This window comes from Natrix helvetica, assembly GCF_964273705.1.
Source record: "Natrix helvetica genome assembly, chromosome: W".
Classification (NCBI taxonomy): domain Eukaryota; kingdom Metazoa; phylum Chordata; class Lepidosauria; order Squamata; family Natricidae; genus Natrix; species Natrix helvetica.
The window spans coordinates 45,124,123-45,144,012 of NC_138555.1; the positions used below are offsets into that span (position 1 = coordinate 45,124,123).

Consider the following 19,890-nt stretch of genomic DNA (forward strand, 5'->3'; position numbering starts at 1 on the left):
ACGGACTTACCTTGTGGCATTAAGAGTGGCCAAACGACAATATTGTGCCACTCTTATTGCGTCCGCAGATAACCGCCCTGCCGCCCTGTTTAGGGTGACCCGCTCCCTCCTTTCCCAGAGGCCGCGGGAAGCACCCTTGCAGGGTAGAGCAGAGGAGTTTAGGGAATATCTGCAGGACAAAATCGCTCAGATTCGCAGCGAATGGGTCTCCGCTAGCGGTCTAGAAGAGATGTCGGAGGCGGGTCTTGAGGTGCCATTCTGGGAGGAGTTTGACTCTGTTACTTCCGACGATATGGACGGGTTACGTGGACGACTGCGAGCCACCACATGTTTACTGGACCCGTGTCCCTCCTGGCTTATACTGGCATCCTGGGAGGTCACACGAGGTTGGCTCCAGGAATTAGTGAACGCTTCACTGAGGGAGGGGTCCTTGCCGGCCGTCTTGAAAGAGGCGGTGGTGAGGCCCCTACTCAAGAAGCCTTCCCTGGACCCAGCTAATTTAGTTAATTACCGTCCCGTCTCCAACCTTCCCTTTTTGGCGAAGGTTGTAGAGAGTGTGGTGGCGCAACAGTTCCCACGGCACCTGGAGGAAATTGATTATCTGGATCCGCGCCAGTCCGGCTTCCGGCCCGGTCACAGCACGGAGACGGCTTTGGTCGCGTTGGTGGATGATCTCTGGAGGGCCAGAGATGGGGGCTGTTCCTCCATCTTGGTCCTGTTAGATCTCTCGGCGGCTTTTGATACCATCAACCATGGTATCCTATTGCGTCAGCTGGAGGGGTTGGGGGTGAGGGGCACCGTTTTGCGGTGGTTCTCCTCCTACCTCTCTGGTCGAATGTGTGTTGACAGGGCGGCAGAGGTCGAGCCCGAGGTCACTCACTTGTGGGGTGCCGCAAGGGTCGGTCCTCTCGCCTCTCCTGTTCAACACATACATGAAGCCACTGGGCGAGATCATCTGTGGGTTCGGGGTAGATTACCATCTGTACGCTGACGATACGCAGCTGTACATCTCTACCCCGGACCACCACAACGATGCCGTCGAAGTGATGTCCCGATGTTTGGAAGCCGTTCGGATCTGGATGGGAAGTAACAGACTCAAACTCAACCCGTCCAAGACGGAGTGGCTGTGGCTACCGGCACCCCGGTTCAACCAGTTACGTCCATCACTGGCCATTGGGGGCGAACAGCTGGCCCCCGTGGATCGGGTACGCAATTTGGGTGTCCTCCTGGATGCCCGGCTGTCAATGGATGACCATGTGACAGCCGTGGCAAGGGGGGCATTCCACCAGGTTCACCTAGTGCGCCAATTGCGTCCCCTATTGGACCGGAACGCCCTATGTACAGTCACTCATGCGCTTGTGACGTCTCGACTGGACTACTGTAATGCTCTCTACATGGGGCTCCCCTTGAGATGCACCCGAAGGCTGCAGCTGGTTCAGAATGCGGCCGCGCGGACAATTGTGGGAGCTACTAGATACTCCCACATAACACCTTTGCTGCGCGGGCTGCACTGGCTACCTGTGGCTTTTCGGGTGCGTTTCAAGGTGTTGGTCATCATCTTCAAAGCGCTCCATGGCACAGGACCTAGTTATCTGCGGGATCGTATCCTGCCCCATACATCCCTTCGGCCGATTCGCTCTCACAGAGAGGGACTCCTCCGGGTGCCGTCCACTAGGCAATGCCAGCGGGCGACGCCCAGGAGTAGGGCCTTCTCTGTGATGGGCCCGACCCTTTGGAATGACCTCCCCCCAGATATCAGGACTACAACCGACCTCCGCTCCTTCCGTAAGAAACTAAAGACCCACCTGTTCAATTTAGCCGGCCTGGGCTAATTCCTAATTCCCAATTTTAGTTCCTCAAGCCTGCATTTTTTAAATTTTCTAGGGGTATGCTTTTAGTTGTTTTTAATTTAATTTTTAATTTTTACTTTTTGTACAGTTGTATGAGGTTTAATTCGTTTTTAAGGGTATAGGATATTCGTCTTTTGTATTCGTTTTAATGACACACCTGTACACCGCCCCGAGTCCCTTCGGGGAGAGGGGGCGGTGTATAAATACTTAAAAATAAATAAATAATAAATAAATGAGACAAATTAAAAACAATATGAGAATTATGTTGGACATTCTTGAATATTATGAAGTGCACAATGACAAACAGGTTGCACTAATATTTCTCGATGCCCAAAAGGCATTTGATAATGTCAACTGGGAATTTTTGCACCAACAATTAGATTATATGGATTGTGGGGACAAATTTATAAACACGATCAGAGCAATTTATACAAACCAAAAAGCCAAAATAATAATCCATGGTGAACTAACACAAAGTATTGTAATCCAGAAGGGTACAAGACAAGGTTGTCCCCTATCCCCCCTGTTGTTTATACTAACCCTAGAAGTACTAGCCAGGAATATAAGTAAAGAGGTACAGATAAAGGGACTAGAAATTAAAAAGGAGCAATTTAAATTACAGGCCTTTGCGGACGATTTAGTGTTTGTGCTAGAAGATCCTATGGAATCTGGTACAAAACTCATTGAGAAACTGACAGAGTATGGGAAAATAGCGGGTCTGAAGATAAATATGACAAAGACCAAAATGCTGACTAAAAATATGAAATCAAAAGCAAAAGAGGAGTTAACGAAGAAATTGGGTATCCAAATTGTCAAAAAAGTCAAATATCTTGGTATACATTTATCTGCGAGGTGTGTGACCATCAAAGAAGACAACTATACCAATCTGATTAATAAAACTAAGAAGGACCTAGAAAGATGGAAAAACCTACAACTGTCCCTGATGGGCAGGATTGCAGTTATAAAAACGAATATACTACCCAAATTTCTTTTCCTATTTCAGAACATACCCATTAAATTAGAAAAAGGTGTCTTTAAAGATCTGAATCAATTGGTTTCGAAATTTATCTGGCAGGGAAGAAAACCAAGAATAAAACTTAAGGCTATGCAAGACACTAAGGAAAAGGGAGGATTTGGTGTACCAGATTGGGAACTCTATTATACTGCGGCTATATTAACATGGCTAAGGGAATGGATAATGCTGAGAAATAAAAGATTACTCAAATTGGAAGGTCATGACCTCCAAGCAGGCTGGCATGCCTTCCTCTGGTATGAAAAAGGATCTGCACACAAATATTTTAGTAGACATTACATTAGACAATCTCTGTTAATCATATGGAATAAAATTAAACATGACCACTATACTAAAATACCTATTTGGCTATCTACGATGGAAGCATACATACACCCAAATTTAATTAACGTGGAAACTATAGTCACATATAAAGAGCTATTGAACAGGCAGGGGGAGATCAAAACTAGAGCAGAATTGACATCACAAGGAATACAAGTAGAATGGTGGTCTTATTTACAATACAATAGTAGAGTTGGAAGGGACCTTGGAGGTCTTCTAGTCCAACCCCCTGCCTAGGCAGGAAACCCTATACCGTTTCAGACAAATAGCTATCCAACATCTTCTTAAAGACTTCCAGTGTTGGGGCATTCACAACTTCTGGAGGCAAGCTGTTCCACTGATTAATTGTTCTCACTGTCAGGAAATTTCTCCTCAGTTCTAAGTTGCTTCTCTCCTTGATTAGTTTCCACCCATTGCTTCTTGTTCTACCGTCAGGTGCTTTGGAGAATAGTTTGACTCCCTCTTCTTTGTGGCAACCTCTGAGATATTGGAATAATGCTATCATGTCTCCCCTAGTCCTTCTTTCTCTTAAGCTAAACATACCCAGTTCCTGCAACCGTTCTTCATATGTTTTAGTCTCCAGTCCCCTAATCATCTTTGTTGCTCTTCTCTGCACTCTTTCTAGAGTCTCCACATCTTTTTTACATCGTGGCGACCAGAACTGAATGCAGTATTCCAAGTGTGGCCTTACCAAGGCATTATAAAGTGGTATTAACACTTCACGTGATCTTGATTCTATCCCTCTGTTGATGCAGCCTAGAACTGTGTTGGCTTTTTTGGCAGCTGCTGCACACTGCTGGCTCATATTTAAATGGTTGTCCACTAGGACTCCAAGATCCCTTTCACAGTTACTACTACTGAGTAAGGTATCACCTATACTGTACCTGTGCATTCCGTTTTTGTTGCCTAAATGTAGAACCTTACTCTTTTCACCATTGAATTTCATTTTATTAGATAGTGCCCAATGTTCAAGTTTGTCAAGATCCTTCTGTATCTTAAGCCTATCTTCTGGAGTGTTGGCTATTCCTGCCAGCTTGGTATCATCTGCAAATTTGATGAGTTCCCCATTTATTCCCTCATCCAAATCATTGATGAAGATGTTGAAGAGTACTGGGCCTAAAACAGAGCCTTGGGGTACTCCACTGCATACTTCCCTCCATGTAGATGCAGTTCCATTGAGAACTACACGTTGAGTGCGGTTGGTCAGCCAGTTACCAATCCATCTGGTGGTGATGCTGTCTAACCCACATTCTTCTACTTTATCTAGTAGTAGGTTATGGTCTACCTTATCAAAAGCCTTACTGAAGTCCAAGTAAACTATATCAACGGCATTCCTCTGGTCCACTAATTTTGTCACATTATCAAAGAATGCAATAAGATTAGTCTGGCATGATCTGTTTTTGACAAATCCATGTTGGCTTTTGGCTATTACTTTGTTTGCTTCTAGGTGTTCGCAAATTCGTTGCTTGATTATTTTTTCCAGAATCTTTCCTGGTATTGAGGTTAGGCTGATAGGTCTGTAGTTTCCTGGATCTAATTTTTTCCCTTTTTTGAAGATGGGAACCACATCAGCTCTTTTCCAGTCCTCTGGTAGTTCCCCGGTGTTCCAGGATCTCTGAAAGATATAATTCAGTGGTTCTGAGATCTCGTCTGCTAGTTCCTTCCAGATACAATCAAGGTATGCACAGGATAGGAAGAACGAAGGTATTGCCAAAGACTACACAATATTAAATAAACTGTTGATACAGACAGAAAACAGACTGATCAAAGTGCTGTATAGATTTTTGTTGGAATATAAACTAGAGGAAGAACATGTCAAAGAAAACATGGTCGCCTGGGCGAAAAATTTCGGTTACAATGTGAAATTGGCTAAGTGGGAAAAACTTTGGATACTTAATCAGAAATTAACATTGGCTACGGCGTATAAAGAAAATCTTTACAAGATGTTCTACAGATGGCATCTCCCGCCAGCACGGCTATCTAAAATGTTCAAAAATTTGGCCCCAAATTGCTGGAAGTGTAAAAAAACACCAGGCACCTTCTACCATATGTGGTGGACGTGCAATGAGGCAAAAAAATATTGGAAAATGATCCAATCATGGTTAGAACAAATGGTGGGAGAACAAATTATGCTTAAACCAGAAACTTTTCTCCTAGGCATAATACCGGAGGGGTTTAAGAAAGATACACTCTATCTAATTATACATATACTGACTGCAGCGCGCATAACCTATGCACAGCATTGGAAAAAAGAAAATACACCATCAGAGCTAGATATAATCAGAAAAGTGTTGGCCTGTGCAGAAGCAGATAGGCTCACTTTGGAACTTAAAAATAAAGGGGAATCAGAATATTTTGAGGTATGGAATAGATTTTATGACTGGTATAAGTTAAGATGACAAGACTGGAACAAATGTATATATGGCAATCGAACAGAAGGACAGACAATGTATTAAGTAGAATAATTGTTAATGGTTGAAACCAGCTGTACATAATGTGAATATATGATCACCCCGACTCTGCGGCATTGCATTGTTTTAAATGTAAAAACAATAAAAATATATTGCAAAAAAAAAAATCTGTTGGCTAGTACCTTAGCAAATATTTTATAATCTGTGTTCAGAAGAGATATCGGCCTGTAATCCTCTGGTTTCTTAGGGCCCTCTTTGTCTTTAGGTATCAATGAGATAAAAGCCGCTTTCCATGAGGAGGGTATTTTACCTCCTTGCTGTATATTACAAAATAGTTGTGTAAGATATTCAATCATTTCCAGTTGTAAAGTTTTATAGTACATTGCAGTCAAACCATCAGTCCCTGGAGCCTTAGCTAATTTAAGTTGATTTATAGCTAAAGTGATCTCATCAGCAGTTATCAGACGTTCCAAATTTGCCTTTTGAAGCACAGAAATTTTAGTAACCCTTTTTCCTTCCAAAAAATCATTTACTAACTTGTTCTGTATATTATCCTGTACATATAGCTTAGCATAATAGTCCACAAATTATTTTTTAATCAAGTCTTGTTGATATACCGTCTTCCCTCCATACTCAATTCTATCAATAATTCTATCATTCGTATTCTTTCTCAAAGTATAAGCCAACCACCTACCAGGTTTATTAGCGTTAGCAAAAGTGTTATGTTTAGCAAATTGTAAGTTAGTTGCTGTTTGTTCTGCTATAAGCATTTGAAATTGATCTTTCAACAGCTTTAGCGCCATCCAGCCTCAATACTAGATACTATAAGTAACTGTAAGTAAGTAAGTTTACTATAAGTAACTGTTCCTTATTTTTTATTTCATCTTCCAATTCCATTCTCCTTTTCTGTCTAATTTGTTTATGTTTGATATTCATATGTATCAGGACCCCACGCATGTAAGCTTTACTTGCATCCCAAACTGTTTCAATGGGAGTACCCTTATTCATATTAAAACTGAAAAATTCCTTCATGTGTTTTTTAAGTTCATCAACATTTTTTTCATATCTAAATAAATTTTCATTTACTCTCCAAGATCTTCTTGACCTCTTCCCTAACTCACCTTTGCCCACATACGCACACTCTTGTATATACCGTCAGTGACTGTGGCTTTCCCATGCAGAGGTGAGGGCGGTCCCAGTGAAAGGGAAGCTTCGCGGGCTGTGAGGCCAGGCCGGCAAGTGTTGCATGGAGGCTTGTGACAGCCATCTGGGTTTGAACACGGTCAGCCTTAAATCTGACCCACGTGTCTGCCCTGGAGCCAGCGAGGGGCCGCCCTGCTGCCTCGGTGAAAGGGAAGCCTCGCGGTCTGTGAGGCCAGGCTGACAAACAGGGCATGGAGGAGCTGGTGCAGGTGCGGCGCTGATCTATAACTTGTGGCAGCCATCTGGGCTGGAACACAGTCAACCAGTTTCTCTGTGATGGGCCCAACCCTCTGGAACGACCTCCCCCCCCCGATATTAGAACTACTGTTGATCTCCGCTCCTTCCGTAAGAAACTCAAGACCCACTTGTTCCAATTAGCCGGCCTGGCCCAATCGTAATTATAATCTAATCCTGACCTTCCTGGATGGCATTTTAAATTTTAAATTGGGGTATTTTAATTGATTTTAAATTGGTTTTAATTATCAGTTAGTTTATGGTCACTGTACAGACTGTGTGTTTAAGTTGTTTTGTCTGGGGTTTTTGTGCTTTGTTTTATTGTCTATTTAATATTTATTGTCTGTACACCGCCCCGAGTCCCTTCGGGGAGAGGGGGTGGTTTATAAATTTAATAAACTATAAACTATAAACTATAACCTTAGATCTGACTTGTGGGGCCACCCTGGAGCCAGAGGGGGTTGCCTCTGCCACCTTGGCCCTGCCCCCTGACCATGCACACAGGAGGCGGTGAGTGCTGGCGTTCTGAGTGAAAGGGAAGCACTCAGAATGCAGTCAGCCTGTGGAGCTAGACAGTCCCTATGGACACTAGTCCCTGCAGACACCATGCCCCGCATGCTCACCACCTCCTCTGCATGCACCCAGTGTCAGCTCCGGCCAGCTCAGAGGCCTGGAGCTGCCATTCAGGGGAGAAGACTGGGCCAGCTGCCAAGGCTCACCTTCCCACCTCCACAAGCTGAAGAAACTACAAAGCTCCAGCTAACAATCCATGATTAATTGCCGGGTGGTTTTTGCTCTGGGTCACAAGGTGATGGGTGTGCACACGCGCAGGGTGCAGTTTATCTTAATTACCAATGTAACTATAAAAGGTGGTGGGAAGCACAGGGTGCCAGCTCTGATAATTTATTCATTGCCTTGGTGCTTTGTTGGTCAGTTCATGCCGGAGAAAGAATACAAACTGCATTTACAAACCATTTCTGTGTTTGGCTGTTTTCATTAACCCTTTGGAACCTGACACCCAGGGGGCAGGGCATGGACAGGCCCACAGATCTAAGGCTGACTGTGTGCCAGCCTGGAGGGCCGCCACCAGGTTGTACACCAGCGCCCGGTCATCCTGGCCAAACTGAGGCGCCGTGGACTGGTCCTTCCCGTGTGGCAGATCTAACCATATCGTGGGCTGGATCTGGCCCATGTGCCTTGTCTTTGACATGTTTGCCCTAACATGTTTTTACGTGTGCGCCTAATATAAGCCCTAACACCCCCCACCCAATAAGCCCTACTTAAACACCTGCACAGCTGGGCCCCTGCCCATTCTGTCTGGTTGGTCATGGTGCCGCCGCGAGGCAGGGTGTAGTGGAGCTGCTACACACGCCACACAGCGGCTTACCTCAGAGCCCCCACAGCCAGGCCATCCATGCACTGACACCTGCCTTGCGGTGGTAGCACCAGCAGCCATGGAGCCCACATGGCTGCCGGCCTACTTCTTCTGCTTGCTTGCAGCTGCAGCAGAGTAGGAAGCTGAGCAGTGTGGTGGTGCTGTGGCCATGGCCGTGAGGCGAGGCAGGTGTCGGTGTGGATGGCCTGGCTGCGGGGGCCCTGTGGTATGCCAGTGCAGGGTGCATGGGGCAGCTCCACCCCCACCCCCACCCCCTGCCTCGTGGCAGCGGCACTGGTGCACCACGCAGCCTCCCACCCCGCTGCAAGCAAGCAGAAGAAGTGGACCTCCCATACATGGGGAAAAAATAAGACACCCCTGGAAAATAAGCCCTAGTGCTAATTTTGTGGCCCAAAAGAAAGGAAGACCCAGTCTTATTTTCGGGGAAACCCGGGTATGTATGTATGTATTTGTTTCTTTGTTTGTTTCTGCCCCACCTTTATTAGTTTTCTAACAATCCAAGGCAGCATACATATCCAATACACCTTCCTCCTATTTTTCCAACAACAATCCCATGAGATGGGTTGGGTTGAGAGTTACTAGCCCAAGGTCATCCAGCTATCTTTCATGACTAAGGCAGAACTTGAACTCACTATCTCCCTCTTTCTAGTCTGGTGTCTTAACCACTGGACCACACTGGCTTTCACTTTGGCGCTCTCTCTCTCCCCCTCCCTCTCCCCACATCTGTCTGTCTGTCTGTCTGTCTGTCTGTCTGTCTGTCTGTCTATCTATCTATCTATCTATCTATCTATCTATCTATCTATCTATCATCAACTAACTAACCCGTTTAACTAGCAATCATTCTGTCATCCATCCATCTGTATTGAGGTCTTGGTTACATTCCTTTTTATAGTGCAAAATCTGTAGTTTTACTTGTGTGAGCTTTTTTGGGGCACAGACTTTAAAGATTAAACTAAATAATAAACACATTACAGCATGCTGTCTCCAAACTTAACAAACTGAATGGATGGGAATCTATAAGTCAGTGCAATGTTTCTGTGGTGTAGATGATATAACATGCAAAACATTGCCATTTTCTATTGTAGCATATACACATGGAAGGTGTATGCTATGCATGTTGTGCTCAAAATTGCAGTAAGGACAGTGCTTCAGGTTACAATAGACTTTGCCTCACTCGACTGTGATTAGATATATTTAATACTATGACCTTGTTCCATAAAAATATGTTATATACACCTTAATTTATTATTTAAGCTCTAGGATTGGACTTCAAATCTTTATAATATCCTTCTGAGTTCTGCTATCAAGTTTTCTAGCCTTTTTCATCATCACACTCTTCTTTTTGTAGTCATCAGTGTCACTTCTGAAACAGCTGAGATATGTTGCACAGTTTTTCCAAAATAAGCATTTTACTAACCCTGAGGTGAGAGCAAGTTGATTTGGGTTAAAGTTTTAAAACATTTTGGCTCAGTTGCTTCACTGTGACAGAACCTGACAGGGAGTTCTTATGATTCATTTGAGGTTTTCCTTTCCTTACACAGAGAACAGATTCAAATTGCAAGGGAATAAAAAGCATTCTGGTTGACCCTAAAAAAACATGTACCCCACCTTTTACATGTGGGTGGGTTGATTTCAGAAAGAAGTGTCTGATTTAAATAAGGAGGCTGCTAAACTTATTCACAGGGATGGGTCAAAAAAGTCCAGATTGAATCAGAATATAGAATATAGATGGGTGGGTTGCTGCCGGCATTGCTGCCAGTTCGCTTTGTGCATGCTTTGCTCTGCGCACATGCGCAGTTGAGTGTAAATTGTTCTGTGCATGCGCAAAACATGAAAAAATGATTAAAAACCAAGTCGACAACGACAGTGACCAGGGAACCAGTTCGGGGACATGGCCAGCCTGCAGTCCCTACCGGTTTGGTGACTCAGTCCCAATTTCCACTACCGGTTCGCTTGAACCAGTGCAAACCGGTAGCAACCCACCTTGGAATATAGAATAATAGAGTTGGAAGGGACCTTGGAGGTTTTCTAGTACAACCCCCTGCTCAAGCAGGACACCCTATACCATTTCAGACAAGTGGCTATCCAGTCTCTTCTTAAAGGCGTCCAGTGATGAAGTACCCACAACTTCTGAAGGCAAGCTGTTCCACTGGTTATCATCCTCACTGTTAGGAAATTTCTCCTTAGTTCTAGGTTGCTTCTCTCCTTGATTAGTTTCCATCCATTGTTGCTAGTTATTTACCAATGAAGGAAAAGATTGCTGTATATGCTCGTAAACTCTCTCATTTGTGGGAAACCTCTGGTCTAAGCCTTAATGTGAAATAACCCTGAATACAAGTCTGGTGATGGACTCAAATTTAACTCTACCCCCTTTCTTTTTTCTCTTACTCCCTTTCTCCTGGCAGAGACCATTCGCACAGCCACCCCCTTTCCCATGGTCAGCCTCTTTCTGGTCTTCACAGCCTTTGTCATTAGCAATATTGGACATATCCGCCCACAGAGAACCATTCTGGCTTTCGTTTCAGGCATCTTCTTCATCCTTTCTGGTAAGGATTCAGAAGCTGGGGCTGTTCTACTAAGGGAGATTGATCTGCAAGCTCTGGGCTGATTGTAATAGTGGGGACAGTTCTGGGTTGAAGACTGAGGGTGGGAGTTTATAATGTGAAGAGGGGAAGATCTAGCACAGTGTTTCCCAGCCTTGGGAACTTTAAGAAGTATGGACTTGAACTCCCAGAATTCTTCAACCAGCATGGCTGGCTGGAGAATTCTGGAAATTGAAATGCACACATCTTATAGAATCATAGGACTAGAAAGGAACTTAGAGGTCTTCTAGTCCAAGTCCCTGCTCAAGGTAGGAGACCTTATACCACCCTGGACAAAGTATTGTCTAATCTTTTCCTAAAAACCTCCAGTGATGCAGCACCCACAATTTCCAGAGGCAAGCTGTTCTATTGACCAATTGTTCTCACTGTCAGGAGACTTCTCCTTAGTTCAAGATGACATCTCCCTGTGATGAATTTACACCCATCTTAAAGTTTCTAAAGTTGGGAAACACTGATCTATTACAGAGGTCTCCAAACTTGGCAACTTTAAGACATGTAGACTTCAACTCCCAGAATTCCTCAGCCAGCATGTCACAAGTCTTAAGGTTGCCAAGTTTGGAGACCCCTGATCTAGTGGGACTGTGCCTTTGGTTTAGAATGGGTGACATCAAGGAGGTTTCAACACCACAAAGCAAAACAAACAGATTGTGATCAATAAGTGCTGTCAGATCCAAGACAGATACAAATAGGAATTACATTTTAAATAAAAAATGAGGAGGTAAAAGAGAGGACAGAGACTTTAAATTCTGCCCTGGGGCCACATAAGCTACCCTAAATATTTGGTTTTGAACAAAAAAACTAGCATGGTAGTTTGGTAAATGAATGAATAAATATCTGTGTAGCATCCAGATTTGCCTTTCCATTAATAAAATGGAAAGTGATTAATATATATTAATATATGTTTGTGTGTGCATTTATAGTATATGTATATGTGTGTGCATGTGTATGTATGGGTATATACTGTATATATATTCTTCTGAGAGTAGGCATCAGAATTTCATTTTGAATGTGTGCAAGAGTGTTCACAGAAAAAGGTGACAACTGTGTTTCCCTGAAAATAAGACCGGGTCTTATATATTTTTTGACCAAAAGACCCATTAGGTCTTATTTTCGGGAGGTGTCTCATTTTGTGGCCGCCCGCCCGCTGCCTCCCAACATCTGCTTGCTCGCGGCCACAGTGGCTTACAGGGCTTCCCAGGGCAGACGCACTTTTGGGATGCTTTGAAATGGAGCTAAGTCCGTTGGGATCGCCTCCCACTACCACCCCCTCCAAATGCCTGTGCCTGTGCCTGTCTCTGCCACACACTTTTTGCCCAGAGGGAGATGAAGCTTTGTCTGCTTGCAAATGGGACACTTTGAAACAGAGCTAATCGCTCTGTATCAAAGCATCCCATTTGCAAGCAGACAATACTTTGAGTCTCCATCATTTCTCCATCAGGATGAAAAGTGTTTGGGCGCTGTTAGGTAGGCTCCCCGTTAGGAGAGCGAGTGTGCAGAGAAGCGTACTGAGAGTGGTGTGGAAGAACACACACAAACCAGCATACAGCGACACCGAATAGTAAAAGTAATAGTATTTTACTTATGTGGAAAATAGAGGTATTCAGAGTTCAATTTACACACGGTTCAGTCAGTCAGTTATCAATGTTCTCAGTTAAGGAGTGATCCATCGAACACAGTCCAGTATCATATAATCAGTTCAGCACACAAAGTCGCTAACAGTAGCAAAACTCACAGTAACTCATGATTCATCTAACAAGCAGTATTCACCGATCAGCATCTAACAAACAGAGAGCTAACAGTCATTCTGGCTCCATCTTATGGCTACTTGAAGTAACAGCATCCAATCCCATTACAGCAGTACTTAAATAAACAGTACTACTCTCATGGCTTGTATATTGCTGATCCAACCATTAGCTTACATTCCTAAAATTCTCCCCTTTGGGTAAGCAATATATATAACCCTTACAGTCTGAGTCTGTACTCATCACAACAATGTTTATGTTTTACAGTACCTTGGACTTTGGTAAAATGGTCTGCAATGTTCTCTTCAGACATACAATACTCTAGTGTAATCATGTTACTACTAACACTTTGCCGTACATTTAGATATCTTAGGTCAGTATGCTTTGTCCTTGTCTTTACAGCAAGAATGGATGCCATGTGAATCGCTGCTTGGTTGTCTTCATATGCAACAATAGGCTCCTGTACATCAATCCCCATATCCAGTAGGAGTTGCTTGTAACAAACCAAGTCCGTACATAACAAAGACAAACATGAGAATTCAGCCTCCATTGTTGATAAACTTAAATGTTTTTGATGAATAGACCGCCATCCAATTAATGCTTTTCCTAAGAATATCGCGATACCTGATGTGGATTTACGTGTTGACACGTCTGTAGCAAAACTTGCATCAGCGTATGCAGTTAATCTCAGTTCATCCTTAGGCTCTAAATATAAGGCATAGTGTGTTGTCTGTTTAAGATATCTCAATACACGTTTAACAGCTTGCCAGTGCCTTTCAGTAGGTTCAACATTAAACCTGGCTAATTGATTAACACTATATGCTATATCTGGCCTCGACCAATTGCTAAGATAAGATAAGATACCAATTAGGGATTGATTAATACCTTTATCAAATACAGGGCTTTTTACATCATCATGGCTAAATTCTTGACTCATCGGAGGTTTAGCCGGTTTACACAGTTCCATTTTAAAAGTCCTGAGTAACTGGTTAATCTTCTCAGTTTGTGATATTTTATATCCTCCCCTAGTTTTATCTATTTTCAAACCAAGATACTGCTTAATTTCACCAAGGTGTTTTATTTTAAACCACGTTTTTAATAGTGTAAGAATCTCAATAGCCTTTTGCTCGGTTTTAGTAATTAATGCTATGTCATCAGTGAACAATAGCAACAATGAAATCATACCATCGCTTGCTTTCTTAAACAAACAAGGATCAGCCATTCCAGCTTTGAAACCTATCTTCGCTAATTCCTTCACTATGCATTGATTCCATTCATAGCCTGATTGCTTTAAACCATAAAGACTCTTTTTTAACTTCCAGCAATCAGTGTTGCTATCAGTGTTTAACCCTAAAGGTTTCTTTAAATATATAGTATGTTGCAATGGTGCATGGAGATATACCGTCTCGACATCTAAATGATTCACTACATATCCATGCTGAGCTGCCCAAACTAATGATGCACGTAATGTTGTAGCTCTTAAACTAGGTGCAAAGACCTCATCATAGTCATTGGCTGACTGATCAAAACCTTGTGCTATCAATCTGGCTTTATGGGTAACAGTCCCATCTACACTTGCTTTAATCTTGTAAATCCATTTACATCCTTTTTTTTTGAAATTTTTTAATTGGTTTTTACAAATGTTTTAAGGAAAAGGGGTAAATAGGTATAAAAAATGTTGACAGCTACATCATGCGGAAGGTGGTAATCCCCCCCAAATCTCGCAACTTTTACAAAGAAAAATAGGAAAACATCAACATTTGAATAAACATTGGCAGCTTTTGATTTTACATTAAATCATCAGTATATTCAATTATTATTATTTTTTTAAACAAAGTTTTTTATTGGTTTTTTGATGTTTTACATAGGGAAAAGGTAAGGGAAAGTATATTCAATTATTTTTTGTATCACTTCCAACAATTACATTATAACAACAATTGCAATAATGTTTCAGCTCATTTTTGTGATGTGAGTCTTCTCAGTGTTGCATCCTCCCCCCTGTCTGCTGGCAGAGCCTCGGCCCCTCCCTCCTTCATATCTTGTGTACTGTCCCCTGTTTTGTCTAGGAGGGCATTGTGTTTTTTAATGAAAGCCTCTGCCTCCACAACTGTATTAATTCTAATTCTGCTGCCCTCCCAGAAAATCCTATACCTTCTGGCAATAACCATCTAGACTACTGTAACGCTCTCTACATGGGGCTCCCCTTGAGATGCACCCGAAGGCTGCAGCTGGTTCAGAATGCGGCCGCGCGGGCAGTCTCGGGAGTCTCTGGCTACTCCCACGTAACACCTCTCCTGCGCGGGCTACACTGGCTGCCTGTGGTTTTTCGGGTGCGTTTCAAGGTGTTGACCATCATCTTTAAGGCGCTCCATGGCACAGGACCTAGTTATTTGCGGGATCATATCCTGCCCCATACATCCCTTCGGCCGATTCGCTCACACAGAGAGGGACTCCTCCGAGTGCCGTCTACTAGGCTGTGCCAGCGGGCGACGCCTAGGGGAAGGGCCTTCTCTGTGATGGGCCCGACCCTCTGGAATGACCTTCCCCCCGACATTAGAATGGCTACGGATCTCCGCTCCTTCCGTCAGAAACTTAAAACCCACCTATTCCAGCTAGCCGGCTTGGCCAAATTCCATCTTTCCCACCTCAGTTTTATTGCTAAATTTTTAGGATTGGTTTTAGGGTCTGTTTTTAATGTTTTTAATTTTTATAAATTCGTACAGGGGTTGTTTAATTTGATTTTTAGCTATGTATATGATTGTTTGTATGTTTTTAAATTTATTCCTGTACACCGCCCCGAGTCCCTCCGGGGAGAGGGGGCGGTCTAGAAATTTAATAAATTATTAATTATTATTATTATCTAAACCAGACTCCTTTATTATATAATTTCTTTGCTAAAGAGGAATATTTCTTCCTCTTATCTCTTATTTTCTTCGGAATCTGTTTAAGAATGGTTATTTCTTTGTCTTTATATTTTAGTGGTTCCCCCCTTTGAGCTCCTAGGACCTCATCTCTTGTGGTCTTTCTAAGAAATTTAACATGGATTTCCCTTGGAACATTGTGTGTTCTAGCATATGCTGAGTTGATCCTATAAATCAAATCAATATCCCACCATAGCTGTTGTTTATCTCTTTTAATGTATTCTGCTAAGATTGTAGTCATAATCTCCTTAAGATCTTCATTCTCCGTTTCTGGCAAGTTTTGAAATCTAAGGAAAAAAGACATCCTTTCAAATTCCATCTTTATCATATGGTTTTCAAATTCTATATTCCCCTTCTGAATTGTCTTAACCTCCTCCCTCATCCCAGCCGCGCCCTCCTCCAGTATACCTATTCTCTGTTTATTTTGTGTAGCTTGTTGTTGCGTTTCTCTGAGCTGGTCATTTAGTTCTGTCGGTTGTTTTTTCAATTCATCCTGTCCCTTTAAAAGAGTTTGAAGCATTTGGTGAACAGATAAATCCTTTGGACTCTCTTCGGGAGCTTTAGGTTGTAGAAATGACGCCAGTTGTGTCTGTTGAGTGATCGGGCTGGATGTAGAGGATGTCGGGGTCGAGGATGCCTTACCAGGCGGTAATTTTTTAGGGCCCATTATGAAACTCAGAGATAGCTATAAGTCTGTACAAAGAAATGGCGTCTGTGGAAAAGCACAACCGGGAGAGATCGCAAGGCAGGCAAGCCCAGAAGAGAATGTTAGTCTTCCTGTGCAGCTCCAAGCCAAATAATTGAATCAAATATTCCAAATCCAAGGGAGATACGTGGTAGGAGAGGCTCCTGGAGGTCTCTGGGGTGTGAAATAGTACAAAGCCAGAAAATCTTTCAAGAGAGGAACTTCATTCGTAAAGGCAAGGAAGAAGGAGGAAGTTGGCCATCTTGGCTTAGCCTTCACAGGAGGTCAGAAAGCAACAAGTCAAAGGTTCCCATAAATAGTTTAAAAGAATCAACTCAGCCATTCTTTCTCTCGCAATTGTAGTAAAAAGTCATTCTCCCATTACTTAAAGGAAGTGAAAGTAGGTTTTTAACTCTCTCTCTCCTCCGAGAGAGAGAGATATTACGAATGCCGCTTTTCCGAGGGGGGGTGGAAACCCCCCCCTCCAATCTTAACACTTCCAAAGATTGAAACAAAGCTTTAAAAAGACTGCTGTTCATCAATTGGATAGATTAGCAAGAGATTTGGGGAGACTTCCCACCTCACTGCACTTCAGCTGTAGCCTTCAATTAGTTGTTTCCTTCCAGGCTCCGCTCGGCGAAGACGCGCGGCGACATGACAGCGCCGCCGCGCACCCCCCACGCTTCCCGGCTCCTGGGGCGAAGTTGGTAACCCTATTACCTTCCTTTTCTATGATACAGTTATCTCCCCTAAAGGTTACTACATAGCCAATATTAACTAGAGCCCTTACTGATAATAAATTAAATTTCAGTTTAGGTACATACAACATGGATAACTGCTCATTTACGAATGAACAATATGCCATACTTTCACCAGATGCTTTCACCTTCCATCCATTTGCCAAAGATACATGTTGCGGACATGTTTACAAAACAATTTCTATTTCTAGTAATGCACTGTGATGCTCCACTATCAACCCATGAATCATGGTTTATTGGTGGATTGCTAGGGATAGTCAAATTAGACATAGCTAAGTAGCCATTAGCGTTTTTCTTAGCTTTCCTAGTATTCTGTTCTTTTACATTTTTACAGAATCTAGCTATATGCCTCTTAGCCCCACAAGAAAAACATTTTCTAACAGTATAGGCAGTCGAAGGTGACTCCTCATGTTGTGGTGGTTTCTCTCTCTGTTGTTCTCTTTCCATCCTTCTTCTTGACTCTTCCAACAGGCGTGCAGTTATGTCAGTCAATGTTAGTTCATTTCGGGTTAGGACCTCAAGGGAAGATACGAAATCATCATAACTCTCATCCAGTGAGGACAGAATGATGTAGACTTGATGTAACTCTGAGAAAATAAGTTCTTTTTCATGTAGGTCCTGGAAAACTCCTTTAAAGTTTAAATGAGCTAACATATCTCCGCCTTTCAGAAGACGTGCCCTAAACAGTTTGCGTGTAAGATGTATATGTGCACCTACAGTGTCACGTACATAAATCTTCTTTAAATTCTCCCAACATCTTGCAGCAGAATGTTCCCCACGAATATGAACTAATTGTTGGTCAGTCAGTGTTAGACCAATTATACACAACGCTCGTTTGTTGCATCTTTGAAACTGCTATCTTCTTGGCATCATCCTCATCATCTGGATCCCAAGAAGTTATGTCCGGTGGATTCTGTACAGCATCCCATAATCCCTCACTATGCAGGAGTAGGCTGCATTTCATAGACCAGGAAACATAGTTTGTCCCATCCAACCAGGTTATTAGTGATAGACTTGCTGATGGGGCGTGTGCCATCTTCTCCACGATAGTAACAGTCACAAACTAAACAGCTGTCTGTATACGGTATCGACACCAACTCTCTTTTAGCTACGTCTGGTACAACCTGGGCCCATAACCAGTGTTAGGTAGTCTCCCCGTTAGGAGAGCGAGTGTGCAGAGAAGCGTAATGAGAGTGGTGTGGAAGAACACACACAAACCAGCATACAGCGACACCGAATAGTAAAAGTAATAGTATTTTACTTATGTGGAAAATAGAGGTATTCAGAGTTCAATTTACACATGGTTCAGTCAGTCAGTTATTCATCAAACACAGTCCAGTATCATATAATCAGTTCAGCACACAAAGTCGCTAACAGTAGCAAAACTCACAGTAACGCATGATTCATCTAACAAGCAGTATTCACCGATCAGCATCTAACAAACAGAGCGCTAACAGTCATTCTGGCTCCATCTTATGGCTGCTTGAGGTAACAGCAACCAATCCCATTACAGCAGTACTTAAAGAAACAGTACTACTCTCATGGCTTATATATTGCTGACCCAACCGTTAGCTTACATTCCTAACAGGCGCCTATGATTTGCTCTGTTCCCAAGCGCCCCATAGGTGTTCAAACACTTTTCGCCCAGAGGAAGACAAAAGCACCGGCAGCAGGCAGAGCCAGAGGCACAAGGGGGGGGGGGGAGGCAGACGATCCCAATGCGTTGCCCACTCTGTCCCACCATCTCTCGGCTTGCCGACGGCTGTGCTGGGCAGGCGCCTGCGTGGGGCATTGGGAGTGCCTGCCTCCCCCCTCCCCCATGCCTCTATGCAAGCCTCCTGTGAGCCTCCAGTGAGCCAGGCAGCCGCACAGCACATCCAGATCACCTTTTTCTCTCCCCCCCCCTCATTGCCTCCGTGCTTATTTGTGCTGCACCAAGGGGCTTGCGGGCTGTGGCTACTGCCGGACACTGGTGGCCCCCCACACGCTCACCTCCTCTTGTGCTGGCCATGCCCAACCCTCTGGGCTTATTTTTGGGGTAGGTCTTATATTAGCCCCCCCAAAAAAACCAGGCTAGGGCTTATTTTTGAGGTGGGTCTTATTTTCAGGGAAATACGGAATAAAGGCTATCTTAACTTATTAATGGAAGAGGATTAGGAAATGCTTTCCACTTATTTCATTTCTCTGTACCCTTCCCATGCTCCCTTAAAATCAGCTCCAAGGTCCCATAGGAGTGGGGAATATAAAGTCTGCAAGACATGGTATAAAATCTTTGAAAATCATGCCCACTGTCATATTAACTGAGGATTCTAGGAGTTCAAAACTGCAGATAGAGCTCATTTAACAACTGCCCTGTTTAGTGACTGTTCAAAGTTATGACAGTGCTGGAAAAGTAACTTCATGTCTGTGACAGTCACAGCATCCCTGTGATCACATGATCAAGATTTGAGTGCTTAGCAACCAATGGGTGTTTACTACCATCGCAATGTCCTGCAGTCACGTGATCATCACTTGTGCAGTTCACAGCTGGTTTCCGATAGGCAAGATCAATGGCAAACCTGGCAGTAAAATAACAAGTTGTGGTCATATGATGCCTCACTTAATGACCCTGGTGGAAGTGACATTGTAAGCTCATTATGGTCACAAGATGTCTTGCTGAACATTCATGTGTTTTAGCGATGGAATTGCAGATGCGAGAACTACCAGTATTTGTGGAAATGCAAGTTTTTAGGA

At 43.3% G+C, this 19,890-nt stretch overlaps 1 protein-coding gene across 4 annotated transcripts in view; it reads left to right on the forward strand.

The window, feature by feature from the left end:
• Positions 1 to 19,890, forward strand: part of LOC309400494 (voltage-dependent calcium channel gamma-7 subunit) — a 198,997-nt gene that overhangs the window by 131,870 nt on the left and 47,237 nt on the right. For 3 of the 4 annotated variants that reach the window (XM_081969021.1, XM_081969020.1, XM_081969023.1), the window contains one exon: positions 10,854 to 10,994. The exons of the other annotated variant lie outside the window; for it this stretch is intronic. In XM_081969021.1, coding sequence (XP_081825147.1) covers positions 10,854 to 10,994 — 141 coding nt within the window. The remainder of the gene's footprint in view (positions 1 to 10,853; positions 10,995 to 19,890) is intronic. 4 annotated transcript variants of the gene reach the window in all.